Consider the following 21,063-nt stretch of genomic DNA (forward strand, 5'->3'; position numbering starts at 1 on the left):
GAGAAACGTAGAGTGTTCATGCAACAGCAGCCACTTCAAAGCACAGGGCTCTCTCTCTGCCTCTCAGTGCCTAATCTCAACCCAATTTCTTCTTCCATCCACCTCACTTTCCCCCTTCACCAATGCACTAAGTAAATGCTATCCATAATTTTATACAGACTTCACATCAATTAAAAATAGTGAGAGCCCCAGGCCATGGAGGATGAAAACTTAAATGACTACTGGACACAGAGAATTTTAAGTCTGCATTATCCATTTTTCATTCATTATATTATGACCAATTATTTATGGAGTATAATAAATTAATCCCTTAAATTAATAAACTTGAAGAAAGACCATGAAGTATCTTGAGTGACTTAAGTCAGCCTCTAAAAATCCTAACTATTAGTACAGGTCACATGTGTAAGTAACTAAAGACATGAGCAAAGAGTGAAGGAAAAAGGAAACAACGCCTTCCCCTAAAGGCAAACCACACTAAAGGTTGCCAGCTTAAAATATTCTTTGGGGGGTGGGTCCTTCACAGTGCCTTACTGAATTGATTTCCTGTTGTGAATCCTGCAGATGTTGCTGAAGAGGTCCCAGCTGTGCTTTCCCAGACTCTATGCAATGCTCCAGCTCTGCAGTTTCTTGCTGCAGGCGACTCAGCTCCTCTTGGGCTTTGGTCAGTTCATCTTCATACGCTGAAATCTTTGATTCCTGGCTTGTTATTTCAGCCTTCAGCATGGCAATCTAAAGCATGAACAGTATTTCAAGTCAAAAAAACCACCCAAAACCCACACCCAGAAACCCAAACAACACTTCCAAACACATCCAAATACTATTATTTCTGACCAGAAAAAGTAAAAAACTCATAGCTATTGCAGAGATTCTAGATCATACTGAAATGAACAGTTAATTCTCTATTGGTCTCAATAAGAACAGAGTATTTTAGCTATTCTTTGACCAATACAGATATTTCCAGTATTGAAAAGATAATTTCAGACCTTAAAGAAATACAATAGTTTTATGTTAGAAAAAAATTACATAGGCTATTTTTTTTTACCACTAAAGTCAGTCCCAGTAACTAGTGGTTCTAACTACATTTATATTGTATCACAATTTTGCTAACTGTTTGCTTTAAACCTTATTTGTGTGCAAGTAAATCTCAGTATGTTTCTTGACACACTGATACTAAATTAAAAACACTGAAGTGAGTGATGTATTTCCTATGCTCTGTCGGTCACAAAACCTTGACACTCAGGCAATTTACTCATTAAAGCTTTTTTTCCTGCCCCAACAACTGTAACTCTGCAAGGCTGAGTTCTTCAAGACAAGGCATTTAGACTTCCCAAGGGCATTGGCCACCAGACCTTACCAAACGGGCCTCCTCTGCACACTTCTGCCTGATGTCATTAAGTTGTTCTTCCAACTTGGCCTTCTGCTCATCAAGATCATTAAGGGTTTCCTGTGCCTCCTGTTTCTGAGCTTGAAGCTTTTGCAGATTACTGCTCTCCCGCTTGACTTCATCCTGGAGATCCTGAAATAAAACACATCAGCTTGACATTTGCTCCCTCTCTCCCCCTAACCACTGAATTCCACAGTACAAACTGCAGTGCTAACCCAGATTTCAAAGTATCAACAAATTATCTTCCAGAAGGCTGCACGGATACCAGACAAGCAAGTATTCTCAGATTCTAATTCAATGACATAAAAATATTCAGGTTGTTTGCCTTTGCTTTTCTTCAGTCAAACAAATCTCACTGAAGTATTGAGATCATACATCAGCACAGAGATGTTTTCCTCTGTTTTCCTCACAGAGAGGTCAGGTTTTCATTCTGAATTTCAAAGTTGTCTTTATTCAGGCTGCTATAGTGTCTCTCCCGTGTGTTTTAGCACTATGTTTTACTGAGTTTCTTATATAGAGCATGGACCTGTTGGAGTGAGTCCAGAGGAGACCATGAAGATGGTTAGAGGGCAGGAGCACATCTGCTATCAAGACAGGCTGAGAGAGCATGGGCTGTTCACCCCGGAGAAGTGAAGGCTCCAGGGAGACCTTAAAGCTCCTCCAGGAACCAAAAGGGGTTTGCAAGAAAATTGGAGATGGACTTTTCATCAGGACATGGAGTTACAGGACACATGGGAATGGCTTCACACTGACAGAGTGTGAAGGTTTAGAAGGGATATTTGTAAGAAATCCTTCGCTGTGAAGGTGGTGACACCCTGGCACAGGATGCTCAGAGAAGCTGTGGCTGCCTCATCTCTGGAAAAGTCCAAGGCCAGGTTGGATGGGGCTTGAAGCAACCTGGGACAGTGGAAGGTATCCCTGCCCATGGCAGGGGTTGGAATGGGGGGATTTGAGGCCCTTTCCAACCCAGACCATTCTGGGATTTTGTGATAATAGAAATTCTTTTCTATTCTCTTCCTTCCCCCTTCAAAAACACATGGCCAAAAATAGAAACTGTTTTTTGGAGTATGGTGAAAGACCATTAACCCAAATGCACTGTCTCCAAGGGCACTCCTGCCCCAAATTTTGCAAGGATCAGCCAAAATCTTATTTCTTTTACCAGTACAGGTAAGAAATGCACATTTCATATGCAACAATTTGGAATCTTTTGATTTATGAAAGAACAGCAAGTATGTGTCTTGTGGTTTAAATACATTAAGTAGCATCATAAAATAATTAGTTCATTTCTGAGCAACAGGAATGGTTATACTTCAACAAGCTGCAGAGATAACACTGAAAAACATGTCAAGGAAAGAAATTAAGAAGAAGAAAGAATCATCAAAGTCAAGAGGAAGAGATAATATAGGGAGATAAAAAGGGATTAATACAAAAGGAAAAATATTAGATGAAAAGAGAATATTGCAGCCTTTCTGAGAAAATACAGCAATTTCAGGAAGAATCATCCACAACAGAAAAAAATGAAGAGAGCAAAAAAAATTAAGGAGGATAAGAAAACAAGCAGACGTGAAATTCTGATTAGAATATACATTTGTGTGCTGCTCTAAGCTACAATCCTGCTCTCCATTTCTAGGGGTGTTTTGTTTGGGTTCTTTTTGGGGAGGGAGACAGTTTATCCATGTGTTTTGTGCTAACACCTCCACATAAGGAGGACAAAAAGCCAGATAGGAATAGAAAGGCATATGGTGCAGCAGCCAGATGCTGGGGAATTAGGTAACCTCAAGACAACTGGAGGGCTACCCAAGGATACATCACAGATGCTCTTATGTTAAAAATCAACCACAAGCCACAAGAAAATCTCCCAAACCAAAACATAAAAAGCTCTCCACAAAAACCTCCTGAATCAAATTTGAATTTTAGTGAAGAATGTCAGTACACACCAGCCAGATTAGGAAAAGTACTGGTTATTTCCAATCCACGAGAGAAAAAACAGTGTGCACACAAAAAGCTCTTAGAGCAGCTACTGACTTGGATAATTGGGACACTCTTGAACCATTCATTTTCACATGGCTTTGAAAAGCAAGGATCAGCTGACACTTAACACAAGCAGTGGAGGAAAAAAAGTAACAGTTTAAAGAGCCTTCAGCCTCCTTTTTCCTAAAAGCAGCAAGAATTCACATCCATATAAGCTAAATATAGACCACCTCCACTTCTGCCTGTTCTAGGCACAGCAGTAGAGAAGCACTGAAGAGACCAAACTAAGCCTGAAGGCTGCCAGAAGAGAAAAGAAGGAAAAAAATCCAACCAAACCAAAAATCAGTGGATTTTTGTTCACATATGCCTCTAACCCCTCCAGAATAAAAGGCTTGAGTAGATACAACACACAAAACTGGCTATAATACTCAAAGATGCCTCTTCATGAAGTAAAGCAGGCTCCAATTAAGCTTCAATTTTAAAGAACATCCTTCAGCATAGAAGCAGCACCTTAATGTTCAACCACTGAATGAGATCTAAATGAAAACCACTAAGATACTTGAGGTGTTACAAACTGGCAATTCTGATGGTAATAGTAATCCTTGAATTAGATTTATGATCATTGTAACTCTGTGCCAATCTAGTCTAGGACAAGGAAAGTTTAGGAATCCATATTTCCAGAGACAATGGATTTAACAGCTTGCCAGTTTGTCCTTCCCAAGACAGTTCATGTGCTAGAAAATGTTAAACCTGCAAGAGGACAGAAAAGTAAAACTTCACTGACTTTCCAATGGCATTGGTACACTGAAATAGAGAAAAAGAAAATCCAATTCTGAGGGATACTCAGAGCACATAACTTTGAGGAAACACCCCTCAGTCTCTGCTACTAAAGAGCTGATAAGCTCATTAAACCCCATCAATATGCTAAATCTTCCTTACAACTCTTCTTCTGTCTTTGCTTTTTAATACCTATTTATATAAAATTGAAATTATTTTATAGAAGAAGAAACTGTCATTCTTTCCCCTCTGCTATACAAATCAGTTTGATTGATCACTGACCATGGCTATATCTGAGATTACAAATAAGTCTCTGGTATCAGAAACCCTGAAGTGTCATGCTACAAACCTAGCTTGAAGCAAGGAGGCAGGTTAGAGCAAATTGGTTTTGCAGACCATCTTTAGAAATGTCCTCATTAGAATCAAATCAGAAGAAAAAACCATGAGGCAAAGATATCCTTTGTCTGTCACATTATTCTCTGAAGTTCTAGAAAGTTTTTTGAAACATGCAGGTCCTCCACCAGTCAGAAATAAGAAAAGGTAAAGGGCCACCAGATCAGATAAATGCTGCAGCCATTTCCTGTTTGATCCTGGAGGTTTCTCCTTTTTCTGACAAGCCAATAATACATTGTTCCTTCTCTGCAGACTGACAGAATTCTGTAACTATATTTAACTAACAGCTTGTGTGACCACTAACAGGTTAGAGACCTGCGACAGCTGCCCCAACACCATTGCTCAGGATACAGAGACTCAGGGGATTCTGTGATGCTACTGCCCATCAAACACACAGGGATGACACTTTAACATTCAAGGTAAGGCTTTTATCAAGCTTACAAACCTTTTGTGCAAAGGCATCAGAGAACTCAACCCTCACATGAGCAAACACAGATTCCAGAAGACAACAACAAAATAATCTTTGTGTGCAAAGGCAGGAATACCCCTGAGAATCCTGTGAAGAGTGGGAAAGGGAATCTGCAGGGTGGGGAGGGGAATGACCGTGGAGCACAGGCATGGGCAACTTCCACACGCATTCCTGCAGCTGCTGGAGCTGCTGCCAGCATGACCAACAGGCCAGCATCTGATTATCTCCTCAAAGGTCACACTATTAATTATCATCCAGGCTCCAAGGACATTAAATAGTCCTGCATAAAATTCACAGCTCTTGTAACACATTAGCTCCTTTTCAACCCAACTGCAATCGAAATGCCGAAATCTTGCATTATTTGCTCTTAAGTAAAGATTATGGAAAATGATAGATTCTTAAAATACATTTAGAAATTAATATAAGCGGTCAGATATCACACTGAAGATATTTTTTTAAAACAGCAACTGAAAATTTAATTTAAATATTGCTTTGCAGTATTTAATTCAGAGCTTGGTTAGTCTGTCAGCACTCTAAACACTGATGCTGACTGGATAATTTTTAACATCTGCAAAACACTTGTAAATTTAAATTTTCAGATATTCAAGAAATTCAGTATCATCCTTTCAAATAAAAATCAACAGATTCTTTTTAAAATTCACTTCTATTAGGGAAAATTAACTTGAGGCAACATTTCTCCCAAGCTGGTAATTACTGCACCTTTTAAGAAGCAGCCCTATACACAAGCTCTTTTAATTCAGCCACTTAAGTTTATTAATTAATTTACAGTGCTACAGTGTCCTCTTTAGTTTTAATTACAGAGTAGACAGTTCTTGCTTTAAAAAAAATAAAGGAAAGAAAAATCTATTCTTTTGTAATATTTTTCATTTAAAACTCCATGCATGCTATATATTCTACATGAGCTTGCACATTTATATAATTATACACACCTACACAAACCCAAAATTATATAGAAAAAACACTTCAAAGAACATTCCTTTTCTTAGCCACCAATTTCAATTTTTTCTACTGGATAAGTGACATGATCTAAAGACTCGGCAATCCCACCGTCATTAAAACAGCACATGGTGCAATATCAGATGTCTGAACAATTTGGTGATTCATTTACCTGGACCTCACTTGTCCTCTGCTTGATGGCATCTTCTTTCTCCTTCAAGTCTTGCTCTACATTATTCTTTTCCCTGGAAGACCAGCAAACAATGCAAGAATACTTAAGAACATCAGCTACAGCAGGTACAGTTATCCAGCCCCCTAAGCCTGTATCTCTCTTTAAATACATAGTGAAACATTAAACACAAAAGATGTGAGGGATTTCTGCTCTCCAAATTATTTACAAGACAGAAGCCCACATAAGTTCTGCATAAACCCCCCTGTCTTTCCACCAACTGCACTCCAGTGATAAGAATGGCTCAAAAATGGAAGGGGGCGGGAGGCAGAAATCAATGAAATACTGTCTCCAGTGATCTCACTGTTGCTATGGAGCACTTGTCTAATGAAAACTGCTAGGAAAAGTGGGAGGGATTGCATCAGATTCCATCTATTAACCCCTGCAAACACAGAGATGCCTGTGCTCACAGCAGCCAGGGAACACTCCCACAGGCCCACAGAGCCCACGAATGCCCTTTGCCTGTCAGATTTTGGATCTGTCTCTTGGGAAGCTCAGGCAGGAGCAGGAAGGCTGGCTTGGCTTGCTGGAATCATGATCTGCTCAGACACTCCACACGGAGTGATCTGCTGTGTCATATCAAGCCTGCCTCTACAGACATTTATTCATGTTTAAGTGACTGCTGATGACAGGGGAATTATCATCAATAAATTCTCATCAGTCAGACATAACAATAGCTTTAAGAAAAGGAAAAAAACCATACAACTCAGAAGTGTTACTGTTATAAAAAAATAATGAGTATTTCTCTCTAGACAGCATATGGAATCTTTCTCCTTTCACAGAGGCAGAAAAACATGAAGTGTTACAGTTTTTACACAATATTCTGTAGATATTTACTTTCACAAGGATTCTGTTAATAAACCAACACATACATTGAAGTTAGAATTTGAACAATAAATGTAACATTTCTAAATTAAATACCATAGTGAAAAGCATTTAGATCATATTACTGGTATAAACTGAAACTTCATATTTTAATAGCAGCAGATTGTTAATCAGTCTAAAACTATTTATTTATTTACTCTTTTTTGATAGACAGAAGAAAGCATTTCTGTGTTGAAGTAAAGCAGATCTACTCTAAGTTCTCTTTACTCAAGCTGAGAAAGTTTTGTTTACTGCTAAACCACACACAATAGAAAATAAAAAGAACCCAGATGTAAGATCTTAAACGAACATTTGATCTGACAAATAATGACAATAGATTATACTCTGCTACTATTTTTCTCATTATCTGATTAAAGAGCAACTTCCTGATTATGCCCAAAGGGGAAGTTTAAATGGAAGGGAAAGGAAAGATGTGGAAACAGGAACTTTGAAGACCAAGGTTATTTATTCTGTCTAGTGTGATCCTTCAAGTTTCATAAAATTCCTCACTCTCCATTCATCAGAAACAGGAAATTCTAAAAAAATCTTTACCTTTTCAAACAAAGCCACAGCACATTCCTCTAGCTCAGTAAGCATATGTAGCATAGTTGTACTTATATATTTAAAGCACTGCAACACAGGCTTGAAACAAGCTCTGTTACTTTGGCTTCCCTAACTTTCCATGAACAAAGGTCTCAATAAAGTACTTCTACAGATCTATGTACAAATCAGGCTGAAAAATACCTTCAAGTTCTCAAACACCCATAAAGCACAGCCAACATTCATATATATTCTTCCTAATTGATGATAAAAGAGAGTAGGACAACAAATACAAATACTATTTTTCCTGCTGGGTGGGAAAACTGAGCAAGCAGGTATGTAGTTAATATACAGCCTTTCCACATTAGTGTCACTGATGTGCCTAAGACTGTCAGAGATGCAGATCACTTCCTTTGTATTTCAACACAAGCCAGGTACCTCAATTCTTGCAATCTGGACTAAGCAACAGGATACAACACCCACCCACTGGCACTTCCATGAGCCAAGTCAGAGCACAAACAATGAATTGGAAAGAATCAAGTGAAAGAAGTATTGTCAGACAGAACAAGAAAAGCTTAGGCAGCAGTCTCAGGCAAAGGAAAACAAGCTGAGAGTATATAGTCTGCATTTAACACATCCCCTCCTCCCCCCAGAAATGCCTCTTTGTTTCAAAGAAAAGGCAACACAGACCTACTTAATGCATTAATTCCTCTGAATGCTCTGTTTCTTTTACAAACTATCTGCTATGCCCCTGTAGGAAAGCTCAGCAGCCAAAAGAACCCAAAGCAAGTAACAAAATTGATTAATTGGATATGACAGATTTCCTGGATCATAAAGTCCCTTACTACATCCAAAAAAACAACCCAAAAAGAATTATGGTATTGCCAACAAAGGACACTTGTAACCAATTCAAGTACATTTTTGAAAGCAGTACAATTTCCCTATGCATTTTAATGGTGGTCAGATTGGGAGAAACACGTATCAAATAAACTAAAAGCAATGACTAATAGATGGTTACTCTCATACAGATGCTTCATGATTTATTAAATCCCTAAATTTAATACTAATTTGTGAATGGAGTCATTTATAAATAGGAGCCAGCACACTGTAAATATCTGTCATAGCTGAGAATTGCAAAGTCCCTGTGTCAGCAGAGGCGTTCAAGCGAAACCTTCAACCCTGGCCAGGCTGAATCACCTTAGATACAAAAGCAAAATATCATAGTTCTTCTCCATAATAAGATGATGACTACTCACAGAGCTGGTAGCATTATCTACATTCATAGTTGCCCAATATTTCTTATTTTCAAACGCCTGTAGTTTTGGGAATTCCTAACATAGTAGTACTTCAGTTTGGCAATACTAGAAGCCATGCCAAGGGTTTGCCTTGTTTCTTCTAACATTTGTTACTCATAACTTTTTCTGCTGCAACAGCTCAGTTACTTCCAAATCAGAGGTTGAGAAGAAGTGATCTATCCTACATTAAAGTTATTTGCTTTGTGAAAGTGATGTAGATCTCTGAAATTTAAAACAAAGGTTTGATGCAAGTGTATGGCAGGGAGAGATTGTCCTGTTTTTCTGGCGGATGTTTTACTCTTTCATTGCTATTGAGAGACCAACTATTGAGAGTCCTTTTAACCTGATTTATAATTCAAGACAATTTAAATGTTGCTATCCAGCATGTATGAAGGATGACATCTCTGGTGAGGTATCCCAAGTTAAGCTCAACTACTCCTCATGTTTAGAGAAGAATGTAGTGTCAGTAAAGCTTGAAGAAATTTGTGAATTTGTGGGCTGTCACTAACTTTGAAAGCAAGAAAGCAAAGCTGGATTTGTTGGGGAAGAAAAAGGTTTTATGGCTCAAAAAAATCATCTGGTCCAGCCTCCCACCGTGCTGATCAAGAAAAGCTTCAAATAGCTGTCTAAAAATATAGTGCAACTGAAACAGAATTTAGAGACAACAGTGCCCACAGGCTCAAAATGATGCAGGTTCCACGATGTCCCAGGGCAAATCATTCCCTCCACCAGAGGGGTATTATCCTCCCTAGTAAGTGTTCCATTTTGTTCTTCATCTGATCCTCAACCTTCACCTTCTTAACACTGTATTTGTCAAATTAAGATTAACAAACAAAGCTACTGGCCAGCAGACCTCTTTCCCACAAACTGCTTAGCCACAAAGACATTACCTCTGTATTCTCTGCTCAGTCTCTCCAAAAGCTGTTTTCTATACACTGTCATTCTTAATTTTTTTGGTAATTTCCTCTCCTGCTTTTTTGTTGTTTTTTTTGAAGTGCACTTCAAAAATAGACTCAAATTCTATTACTGGGTCTCAAAAATGCAGCTCTTGGACACTTCTCAATGGCATCAGAGACTAGAATTCTTATATATTGAGTCCAACAGCTGAACAATCTATCTTGTTTAATAATGAACAAAAATAACTTCAATTTAAATTATGTTTTTATATGACAACCATCAAGTCTGAATGTGTACTTCACCAGTTGTAACAGAAATGTGGATTCACCAAAGAGTACAAGTTTCCTACATTTAGCACATTGTTAATCCCATTCTACTCTGAACCTATAAATCATACCAAAGTAGATTTCCCCTTTCTAAAAACAAATACACACTAAGAGTTGCCCCTACCCTATCTTCAACAGTCTAGTATCATTCAATTTAAAATAACTGTCAATGTATATTTGCCCCTCAAGAAATGGAAGTAATGACTTTTTAAAGGCTATGGTTCCTTCACACCTCACAGCAAGAAAAGAAAACCACTCATAAACAGCCTGCTTGCATGTTAGGCTGCAAGCCCACCTACTGAAAACCAACTTCATCTAAAAATTTATGCCAGCCAACAATTTATTTCCCTCTAAGATACCAACAGTAAATATACACAGCTGCAAATCCTATTTCAGGTTAATAAATGTGAGTGTCCAAAACTGGAATTAATATAACCTGAAGAATAGTGGAGGCAGAGCAGGGAGAAGCAAGGAGGCAGTGGGAGTAATAAGACAGAATAAGCAAGTCAAGTGAAAAAATATTTATGCATTTAGGAAACAGACTGTGCTCTGACACACTGCCAAGTTAAATCATTCCCACAAGTGACATGAATTAGAGAGGCAGATTTCATAATGACAAAGCACCTGCACTTAAAAAATAGGAGAATTTAGTGTTCTTAATAGAATTTTCAGGAGATTTATGACAGTAACAAGAAAAACACTGAAGAAAAATACTTGCTGTCTCAAGAGCATGACCATGACTATAGAAAATATATTAATTTTATTTTCTTAGTCACTTGAAGTCATCTTAATTACCTTAGAAATAATTAATGGAATCCAAGAATCTGCAGACATCAAAACAATTTTTCTCAGTCCAGCAGTTTATTGTTTCACGCAAGAGAAGCATTCCCATCTTTACCCTCATCCAAATCCTACCAGAAGTCCATGCACAGTCATCTTCCCACTCCCTATCCTGCATATTTAATGATCTTTTCCATCTCACTTCCCTACTGCCACCAAAAACAAGTTCTTGGAATGCCCTCTACAAATCAAAGACAACTAACACCACTTATGTATGGTTCCAGCTCCTAAAGATTCATTCCATTCACATCTGCCTATAAAGATGAAAAATGGAGAATATTTCCATGTCAGGCTGCTGAGATACTCAGCTCTCTGAAACACACCCTGGAGGCATGAGGGACAGACCCTTCACAGTCCTGCTGTCATTAAGTGCACTCATGTGAGTGAACAGAGAGCTGCAGTGTCACATAGTACTACAGACATGCTGACCCTTTACTTAGCAAAGCTGGGTATTACCACCTGCTTTTCTCTTATGCACTGGATTGTTTTTTAAAAAACAGTAAATAGCACAACTGAATCCAACACAGCTCAAGCTACTCCTCCCTTACATACCTCTGCAGGTCCACGATTTCATTGTTTAATGAATCAAGTTCTTTAATTGCAGAAAAATCTGCTACAGAATTCGGTCCTTGAGTACTCTGAAAGATAAAAAATAAACACTGTTAGTCTAGAGCTTATGCTATTCAACTACTACATTCACTTTACTTTTTGTGGCAACATGAGCTATCCTCTTATAACAACTATTGGTAGCATTGTTATTTCAAACCTTCAATCTTAGAAACCCCAAAAGAGTACAGATGCTGTATGAGCAGAAGACAACATACAGGCAAAGCATGGAGACAGCTCAGTTCAAAGAGAATTTGAACTGCACACCCTTGAAGACATCTTCCACAAAAGCCCAGGACTACTCAATCATACAAAAAAACATAGAATCTTGCTCTAAAATAAGATTTATCTTACAGCTAATATTTAGGTGGTTTCCTAGAATTCACTTGAGAGAGGTTTGCTTACTACTTTTGTATTTCTTCACCTTGATGATGATCCTCGTGTTGCAGAGCACAGACACTGATTTGCAAGGCTTTAAGGGACACTGAGTTCATTTAACACAAACCTCCGGAGGACTCAACGAAACTTTGATAATACAAAGTCACAGGGACTGACTTACACCCAATGAGTTTCCATTTACTCAGTGTCTTTATAAGACAATGACTGTAATACAAATTATTTGTTTCAAAAGAAGTACACATAAATGGATAGAGAACAAATGCTGAAAACAGAAATTACAAATGCTGCAATTATTCTTCTGTGCCTTGTCACAACATGAACACACTTAGAAAGCAACAGCCATTTAGCTACCTCTATAAATACATCAGTTCCTTCAAGTCTTGAATAAAGTCATCCAGGACAAACAGAATATTCCAAGGACAAGTATATATATAATTTTAAAAGGCAAGTGATACCCCCAAAATAATCCAGAAGATTTTAAATGCTGAAGTTTCTCTACAGATAAATCAAGATGCTTAATATTAACTATGTCCCTACTCAAACTGATACTGTGAGGAAGAAAAAAACTAGAGCTATGAACACCTAAACTGTGAGCACACAGTGGCTAAGAGTATTATTCAGCAGAGCTGCAGACTGCTCATGCATATTTTACTAGCACAAATGGTATGAACTGGGAATTAAAACAAAAAACAACCAAAAAACCAACCATACAGATATTCCTAAAGTGGTTAGTGTACAGCTTCTCAAATGGGCAAACTAGCTATGATGTTCAATCCTGTTCTACAGGAATTACACAGGAGTTTTGCAGAGTTGATCATGGCATTCCAATGGGAGTTTCTACTTCTCCTAGGACAAGGATAAAAGGAACACATGGAAATATTAGCTGCAAGAAAATTTATTTCCAGGCCTCCTTCTTTCACCAGTTAAAGAAATTCTGCACATTAATGCCAGCATCAAACTTGAGGAAAATGTAGTTCAATCTTTTTTTCAGTTGTTCAGGAGAACTGGTGGGGTGCAGGACCATAAAAGCCAACATTTTTTAGCTTCAATATATGTGTTAACAAGGACAAGTTAGAGCCATAGGCTGCCATTACTACACTGCAACATGCATGCAAAACAGCACTTCCCGTTTTTAACTCAAAGTCATGGTATGAGGAAATTCCCATCAAAATTCTTTGAAAGGACCTTACATAAAAGTTTAATTTTTATGGCTTGTCATGCAAGTGGTGACTACAAACAGTTCTAGGTAAAGAAACACAGCAACAAGTTTTAAACCACAATGGAATACCATTTTACATACTGATATTTCTTTTATCACCTTTGTGTGGGTCAGCTCAGAAGATGAAGCCCAAATCAGTGTTTTGGGAATTTTTTTTTACCATGTAAGCCACACCACAACAAGAAAATCAGCAAAAAGCCTATCTCTGTCTACTGATTCAACCCTTTGAGTTCAAATCTTGAGCAATAATCTTGAACAAAAAAGTTCTTTCATATCATATTGTTCAATATCATTTCATATTGTTGAGACAGCACCTCTTTTGAAAAAGGTCAAAATGAGCTGAAGGTTCAGCTCAGTTTAGTAAAAAAACCTCTTGTTAAGGATTTACAGAGCTAATTGAAAGCTAACTTACCTTTTTACACAATATTCTAACTTATCACTTAAGTTAGTAATGAAATAAAAATCACACTGATGTCTGAGAGTTTTGTAAAATCAATTTACATCCACAAAACAGCAGTAACCAACACTGAGCTCATCTAATGCTTTCTAACCACTAAACTTTCTGTGATATCTTCAGTAAACCCATGGGTATTAATCCAAATTACAACTGCCAAATGCCACATTGGGCTACTACTCTGTCACCACTTCCCCTGCAATTTCACCAGGAAGACACAGAATTTTCTCTTTTCAGTTTAAGCAGCCAACAGGAACAGCCCCAGAGGTCTGGGATCAAGGGAAAACCTCGGGGTTATTCCAGATGAGCTACACTGGAAATCAGCAGAACTTGAGTTTGCAACACAGGGTGACACCTGAGAGAAGTGCTGAGCTAATTCATGACTATGTGAGTCTTAGGAAGATGCTCATTATTAAACCAACAGACAGTAAATATTAGAAAAGCAAAGTTTCTCTAACCTTGAGAAAGCAGAGTTAACAAACTGACAGAATAATAAGGATGAAAAGCAGAGTGGTGCAGAATGGAAAAAACAGTCCAAACTAGAAAAGAGACATAGAAAGGAAAGCAAACATACAAAAAAGATTAGTAGAGTTGCAAATAAAGCAATTACTTTTTAAAAACAGAATGTAAAAACTAATTCAATACCAGTTACAGAAACTCAAAAAAGTAGTGCCAAATTTTGAGTTTCATTCTTCCAGGTGTGAATTTTTCATTCTGTTTAAGGAAGTTGCAGAATTGGGTCAATGTATTGCACAACCAAGAAAAGGTGACTCACATCAGACTTCATGATGTGTAAAACACATAAGAATTTGTGGTGACCTCTACCATTCTGATAGCTGTAAATTTAACTGCTGAGGTACAGCCTGCTGCTGGATTGAGATAGATGGCAACCAACAGACTATGGAGATACCTAAACCATCTGTGAGGTATAAAATTGAGGACCATTTACTTTTAAAACTTTATACAACTCTAAACTTTTAGTTCATATTGTTTCCAAACTTATTAAAAAAGATTCATGTAAAAAACATAACTGAACACATTAGGAGAAAAGCACTGAACTTGTGCATATCACTTCACATGGAAACTCAAATTTCTTTAAAATGGCAGCAGAAGGATTATTCTTTCAAAAGAGAAAATGATGCTTTCCCAATATAAGATCTCTCTGCTTGGTTGGCAGATGTAATAAATGACAGCTTCATTTTGAAATATGGATGGAGTTTTTTGTCAATTCTTTGCACCTAAGATTTGTTTTCTTCCTGATATTATGATAAATGTAAGATATGCCAGCACTTGAGGTTGCTTCTTGCGTAGCCTTTGAAATTAACATTATTTGTTTGAGATTTACATCAAAAATGCCAAACCCATGCTTACCTTCTGTAAACTGACACCCCTGTCTGAAGGTGGAATCATCTCTGGAGTCAGAGCCTGAGGTGGATCAATGCCCTTTGTTAACTTCTGATTAATTAAATAGAAAGCCAAAGCAAACTGTTCCTTTGAAAGCTTCCCACAGTCCTTGGTGTCACAGAGAGCCCTGTACAGAGATGCACACGAAATTAAAAAAAACCTAATTTCTCCAAGTACAGCCCTATTTAGTGTAGGTGTTGTCATTTACAAATGTGAAAACTTCTAGGGTGTCTCTCCTCTTCTAAAACAAAACTATAGACATAGGAAACATCACTCAAACACACAGAGCCACTTTCACTTTGCAAGTTAAGGCCCACAGCTGTGCTCTGGTGAAAAGTACCATGAGGGCTGTAGGTCACTAGCAACACCTTAAGAACCAACACAAGTTTATTTACATTTTCCTGATTTTCCTAAATCAGCAGTTGTGTTAACCATAACTTGACAGGGTGGGGGGGAAAAGTTGTTCCTATCAGAGTGCCCTATAACAACTCACAGTGGGGAAAAAAATTTAAAAAGCTGTGAGTGTAATGAAGGCATTGCTGCAATGAATAATGATAAATGAATGAACAGCTGTTAGGAAAGATGTTGTAGAATGAGATGGGACATAAATCTTGCATGCTACCAATTTTATAGAAACAATTCCCTTTCCCAGTAAATGGGTAGGATCAGCAATCAGATACCTGTGATGATGTGATGTCTTAAATACACAGGGACAGCTGAAGTGCAGTATTTGTAACAATCTGTGTTCAGGCATAAACCTGATTTCCACCCATTTCTGTCCCAGAGCAGAAGCAAGTAAGTTATCACTGATTATACAAAGGCCATGCTATTATATACAGAAATGTCACTTTCAAAAACGTCAGCCTAGCAAGAAGTGAGAATGCCATAAACTACACAGCTGTCACAGGAAAAAAACCTACCAGATATGTGCAAGGAGAGCAGAAGGCAGCCCTGTTTTCAGGAATAGTTCTCTGGCTTCCACACCTGACACAAATCCATCCATGTCCTTGTCAGTTTTCACAAAGATCTCATCGTACTTAATTTTGTCTGCAGGCGATACAACCCACTGAAGGGAGGTAAGGATGGAAGGAGAAAAAAGCAAAACCACAATACTAAGATACAGGCAAGTTCTGTTTCCAATTCAGACTTACATAATTCAAGGACTACAGCACAACTTTTAAATAAATGATGCAGGTACCTAGCTCATTTTATCCTCCTGAACAGACATGCAGAGACTCAAGCAATTGCAAAAGCAGAAGCGAAGCATTTTCCCTCAGTGAAGCACACAGGCTGCTTGCTGCTGCTCTGCTCCTTTCCCTATGCAACAAAGGCATTCCTTGGAGGCTGGAGCTCCTCCCTCACCACTATGCTCACAGTCCTGCTGACTGTCTAGCTCCATCAATTTTATTCCCCTTTACACAGCTGGGAAGCTTTAGCTGGAAGGACTGGAGAGCTGCTCAAGCCCGGCTTGTTAATAGCTGGGCACATTCTAAATAGAAGAATTTACATCTGAACAAGGTAAAGATGGGAATTAGAGCCACTTCTGTTACTTGAGCAAATGTTCAAAACATTCAGCTAATATAAAGATGTCTGGGGTTCTTTGAGTGAAATTGGCTTTAAGTGCATGTATGGATGCTAATTAATTTCAGCGCACACAGACAATTAACAGATGACTCCCAAATGGTGCTGTATACAAACTCACCCAGAATGGCACTGCTTTGCAATACATACAGCAAGACTTATCCTCAGGCAAGGAAACTTCCAGATTAAAACCTTGGCACCTCCAAAATTAAGATGCCAGTTTCTTACTGATTACTCAAATAATACTGATTACCCAAATGTCCAAGCTGTATCTGATGCATCAAGTACCACAGTTCTTACCTAAATACCCTTATCAATTTTTTTTCTTATTTTGAATAGAACAGGTTATATATAAGCTACTCAGAAACACATTTCCCAAAGTCCGGACTCTAAAATGACAAAAAGTAAATAAGATGCCTGGGGAGGTTAAGAGGCATCAAGTTGCCTAATAATCACATTCAGAAAAAAAAAATCAAATCTCCTGTGTCTAGGTGGATATGCTAAACCTTTTGTTTCCTTTTCCCATTGCTTGCATTTATCTATTCCACTTTAATTCATGTCTTCTCCAAATCGCACACATGCACACACATACATGACTGTCACAATCTATTTTAAAAACGTATCCATATTCCTATCAGTCTTCATCCATATGTACCTGGACTGCTATATTTCTTTTGAGCTTGAAATAATTTGTTTAAAAAATATCTTCAAAATCTGTACTAAACAATATTCTTTTATCCAATTGTTTGTATCTGAAGACACCTAGGAAAAGTAAAACAGGGTAAATTTTACACCTCTCCATCTGGTCTTCCCGTCAGCCTCCTAAAACCAACCAACAGGGCAAGAAAAAACTAAAAACCTGTATCAAGTCACTTCACACAGGCAGTCTCTGAAGCACAGGGTTAAGAGCAAAAATCTAATCCCCATCTTCTAACTTCAGAACTGTACCTGTGTTAATGGTGTTTTGGCAGCTAAAATGCCCAGAGGTGGCAAGGACTGATGAGCCTCTTTGGCTGAAGATGGTATTAATGGCATTGCTCCTGGAACACTGAGAGGTTTTCTCTTGGATGGTGGCACCAAAGCTGCAGGCAAGGACATTGGCACTGGTTCTTTCTCCAAAGCACAGTACACCAAAAACATTGCCTGAACAAGAAAAAAAGAGGTGTGTGGTTGTAAATATATTAGAAATATATATACAGATAGAGAGAGAGAGACTAAAGAATTAATTAAGAAATAACTTTGTAGCATTTTTTCATTATGTTTCCCCTTCACAAGTCTCTCAATAGATGCAGCTCATTGCCTTCTAAACTGTTTTCTTTTGAGGATCAGTGCTTAGCAAGTGAAGTTCAGCATCTTTTAGAATATTAAAATACTTTTCCAAGCTTGTGCCAGTACTTGTGGAATTCTCTTCAAACACTTTAATTTATCACCATTTTCCCAGAAATTGTTCCACTTAGCATTCAATTCTTCTGTTGTGGCAATATCTAATTTAACACTTCTTACACTATTTCATCAGTCCCAGCATTAATAGTGTTAAAATTCTAATTTACTACAAGCTTTCCTCAAGGATACCTTTAAGGCATTCAAGTTCTATAAATACTGAAGGTTAAGGAAAAACTCAGTGAAAACACTCAGTGTCTCATGGGACAGCAGATCTCAAGTGGAAGTTTTAATGGCTCACCTAACCCACAAAGAAAGTTGTGCTGTGTACTGAGACACATTCAACAAACTGACAGAAACATTAAACAGCACTAAAACTTGATTAAGGACTCTGAATAAAGATAATAAATGAACCACACAGTCAGAAATTAATACACAGTGCATCTATTTTAAACCCTGCCATCAGGCTTTCAAAATCCCAGGAGGCAGAAGATACTTACAACTGCAAACTCATCTCGATCCAACATTCCATCACGGTCAATATCACTCAATTCCCACACCTACCAATAAAAAGCAGAATATAGGGATCTTTGACTAAACTGCAGCAGTTTCCTACTTAAAACCTCATTGAAAACACACATGAGAACAGCCTCCCTCCACCATATCTCAAGTTTTATTAACCATTGTTTCCAGTAATGTAAATTCACATAAACCATGCAAAAGCAGAGAGATTCTTAAGTTTGGAGACACCCTGCCCTGACCCAAGTGTTAAAGAGTATACAGAACGTATACACTGCAGTTGGAGCCAAACAGCAAAATTAATTTTATTTTTCAGTTTAATAGCTGCATTCCATAAAGTCTTATTTAATAGTTAGGCTCATTACTACAAATCTTGAATTTGAGGAACAGGCATTGCTGAGTGCAGCACAGGTATTACTTGTGAAGGGACAATTAAGAAGCAAGATATTCTTACTCGTCCTAAGATATCCACTGGTAGTTTTGAGTTAAGGAGCACAGGTTTCACCTTATCCCCTGACAACAGTCCATTCACTGGATTTAGGCTGTCAAAAATAGCATCATACTTGGCCTTGTCTTCCAGCTGCAGGGGCAGAAGAAAAATATTACTTATGCAAACAGTCACATTCATAGGCAAAGAAGCAAAAATTCTTTCAAAAGTGTTAACTTTTTTTTAATAAACTCACATTGCAGTTCCTGATGCTTATAAGAAAACATCAAAAAGATGTTATTTTTAAGACAGACTCATCAAAACCTTGTGAGATTTCTTCTTCAATTATTTTCATGGCTTCACGTAACAACTTTTTTTCCCCCTCTATTTTAAATTTCTAAACATGAAGAGATTTCCCAAGGGTCAAGTGTACTTATTAAATTAGGTCTATTAGCCCAATTACGAATTTGACAGGAATGGTAACTATCACACTTTAGAAATGTAGCATTAGATTTTTCTAAGAAAGACAGGTTTTCCTGCAAACATCCAGAAAGCAGTTCTAGGTAACAGCTAATATTTAGTTTACCTTTACAGCCCATGGTAGATCACTTGATGCTGTTCCACTGATTAGCAAGGGACTACTAGTATCAGTCTAAGGAAAAACAAGATACAGATACATTAAAAGAGACGTGATTCTGACTTTGCAAAACCATCCCCCCATTATTTCAGAAGGTGCTTCTCAAAGCCAGAACTGCGTTTTAGTCATTCACACCAAAATTTAGAGCAAAAAATTTAAATTCTTTATTCCATTAAAGATAACACTAATAGAACAAATACCATAGAGCAAAAAATTTAAATTTTTTATTCCATTAAAGATAACACTAATAGAACAAATATCAAATTATACACAATTTTATATTCAAATCCCCACTAGAACATGTAGCAGCTTATTCCATGTTGCTTGATTTTTTTCCCTGGTGTAAGGCCCCCATTGCCCTACAGCATCACCCTCTGAAGTGCTTGGTATTTATACCAAATCTTCCTAATTTTTCACTTAAAAGCAGTTGTGACTAATATGTTCAATTAAAAAAGAAATCTTACAAATCTTGGTGGAGGAACAGGCAAGTTAAGACTACTCAGGGAAACATCCAATCCATTCTGTGCACATGCTACAAGTCGCAAAGCCACAAAAAATTCCTATAGGGAAAAAAAAATAGAAATTTTAAAGGGTTTATAATATGAAAATATAATTTTAAAAGACAGTAACATTTCAGAAGAATTACGAGATTTTCTAGTATTACTATATATATGAAAAGTTGCACATGGCTTCAAAGGGGGTTAGAAAGTGACAGAAATCAGAAGCCAGCAAATGCTGGATTCCTCCAGTCAGATGAAATTTGCAATTAATTTTCCAAAAATTTAGTAACTTCCTGGCCAGTGTAATCAGCTCTCAGCACTCAATTCTTCAGTATAAAAGAACAGTGAAAATTTGAAGTGTAATTACAGCTGTTAATCTTGGAGGAACTGAGCTGATCCCACAGATGGTTAATGGAAGTGGAGGAAAACAGAAAAAATGAACCAAAAGAAGCCCAAAAAACCCCAAAATTGTTTGGTAGATATTACAACTTCCTCTTCTTCCTATCATGGGAAGAAGCAGTTCCCTCTCAATGGACTGTTATTTATAATTCAAGTCAAACATCAAAACACATTAGAGCTTGTGGTAGCACCAGTGAGATGAAAAGTCTGTCCCCATAAGGCTCACTGCCACAGCTTGGGAAGGACAACTCCAAACAGAATGTACTAAGTCAAGTCCACCAAAATTAAAGAAATAAGAATTTTGAAGATTTTACAAGAATTTTAATTTCTGCATTGTTTCCTACAAGATTATGAGGAAAAAAAATCACCTTCTTCATAAATGCAGCACATTAAACCTTAAATTACTTCTCAGCAAACTGCACAGCTACATCAGCCCATTTTACAACCTGGAGAAAAGCTGATGAGGCAGCTGAAGGCTGTTTAATTTATTGTAGCTTCTACTCAAATGGGAATTACATAGCCAGACAAAATAAGAAAAATCTGTTATGAAAATCTGTTAGAAAAACTGCTTTCCTGAACCAAAAATTTCAACTTTC

The 21,063-nt window shown here is 37.6% G+C and overlaps 1 protein-coding gene across 11 annotated transcripts in view; it reads right to left on the bottom strand.

Annotated features, from left to right (window-relative positions):
* Positions 1 to 21,063, bottom strand: part of EPS15 (epidermal growth factor receptor pathway substrate 15) — a 67,892-nt gene that overhangs the window by 15,135 nt on the left and 31,694 nt on the right. For all 11 annotated transcript variants that reach the window (XM_056497521.1, XM_056497530.1, XM_056497524.1 and 8 more), the window contains 11 exons: positions 20,033 to 20,128; positions 19,518 to 19,583; positions 18,959 to 19,084; positions 18,486 to 18,545; positions 17,554 to 17,748; positions 15,945 to 16,090; positions 14,992 to 15,151; positions 11,495 to 11,580; positions 6,124 to 6,196; positions 1,355 to 1,516; positions 532 to 729 (listed from right to left, as the gene is read on the bottom strand). In XM_056497521.1, coding sequence (XP_056353496.1) covers positions 532 to 729; positions 1,355 to 1,516; positions 6,124 to 6,196; positions 11,495 to 11,580; positions 14,992 to 15,151; positions 15,945 to 16,090; positions 17,554 to 17,748; positions 18,486 to 18,545; positions 18,959 to 19,084; positions 19,518 to 19,583; positions 20,033 to 20,128 — 1,368 coding nt within the window. The remainder of the gene's footprint in view (positions 1 to 531; positions 730 to 1,354; positions 1,517 to 6,123; positions 6,197 to 11,494; positions 11,581 to 14,991; positions 15,152 to 15,944; positions 16,091 to 17,553; positions 17,749 to 18,485; positions 18,546 to 18,958; positions 19,085 to 19,517; positions 19,584 to 20,032; positions 20,129 to 21,063) is intronic.

This window comes from Oenanthe melanoleuca, chromosome 8, assembly GCF_029582105.1.
Source record: "Oenanthe melanoleuca isolate GR-GAL-2019-014 chromosome 8, OMel1.0, whole genome shotgun sequence".
Lineage (NCBI taxonomy): Eukaryota > Metazoa > Chordata > Aves > Passeriformes > Muscicapidae > Oenanthe > Oenanthe melanoleuca.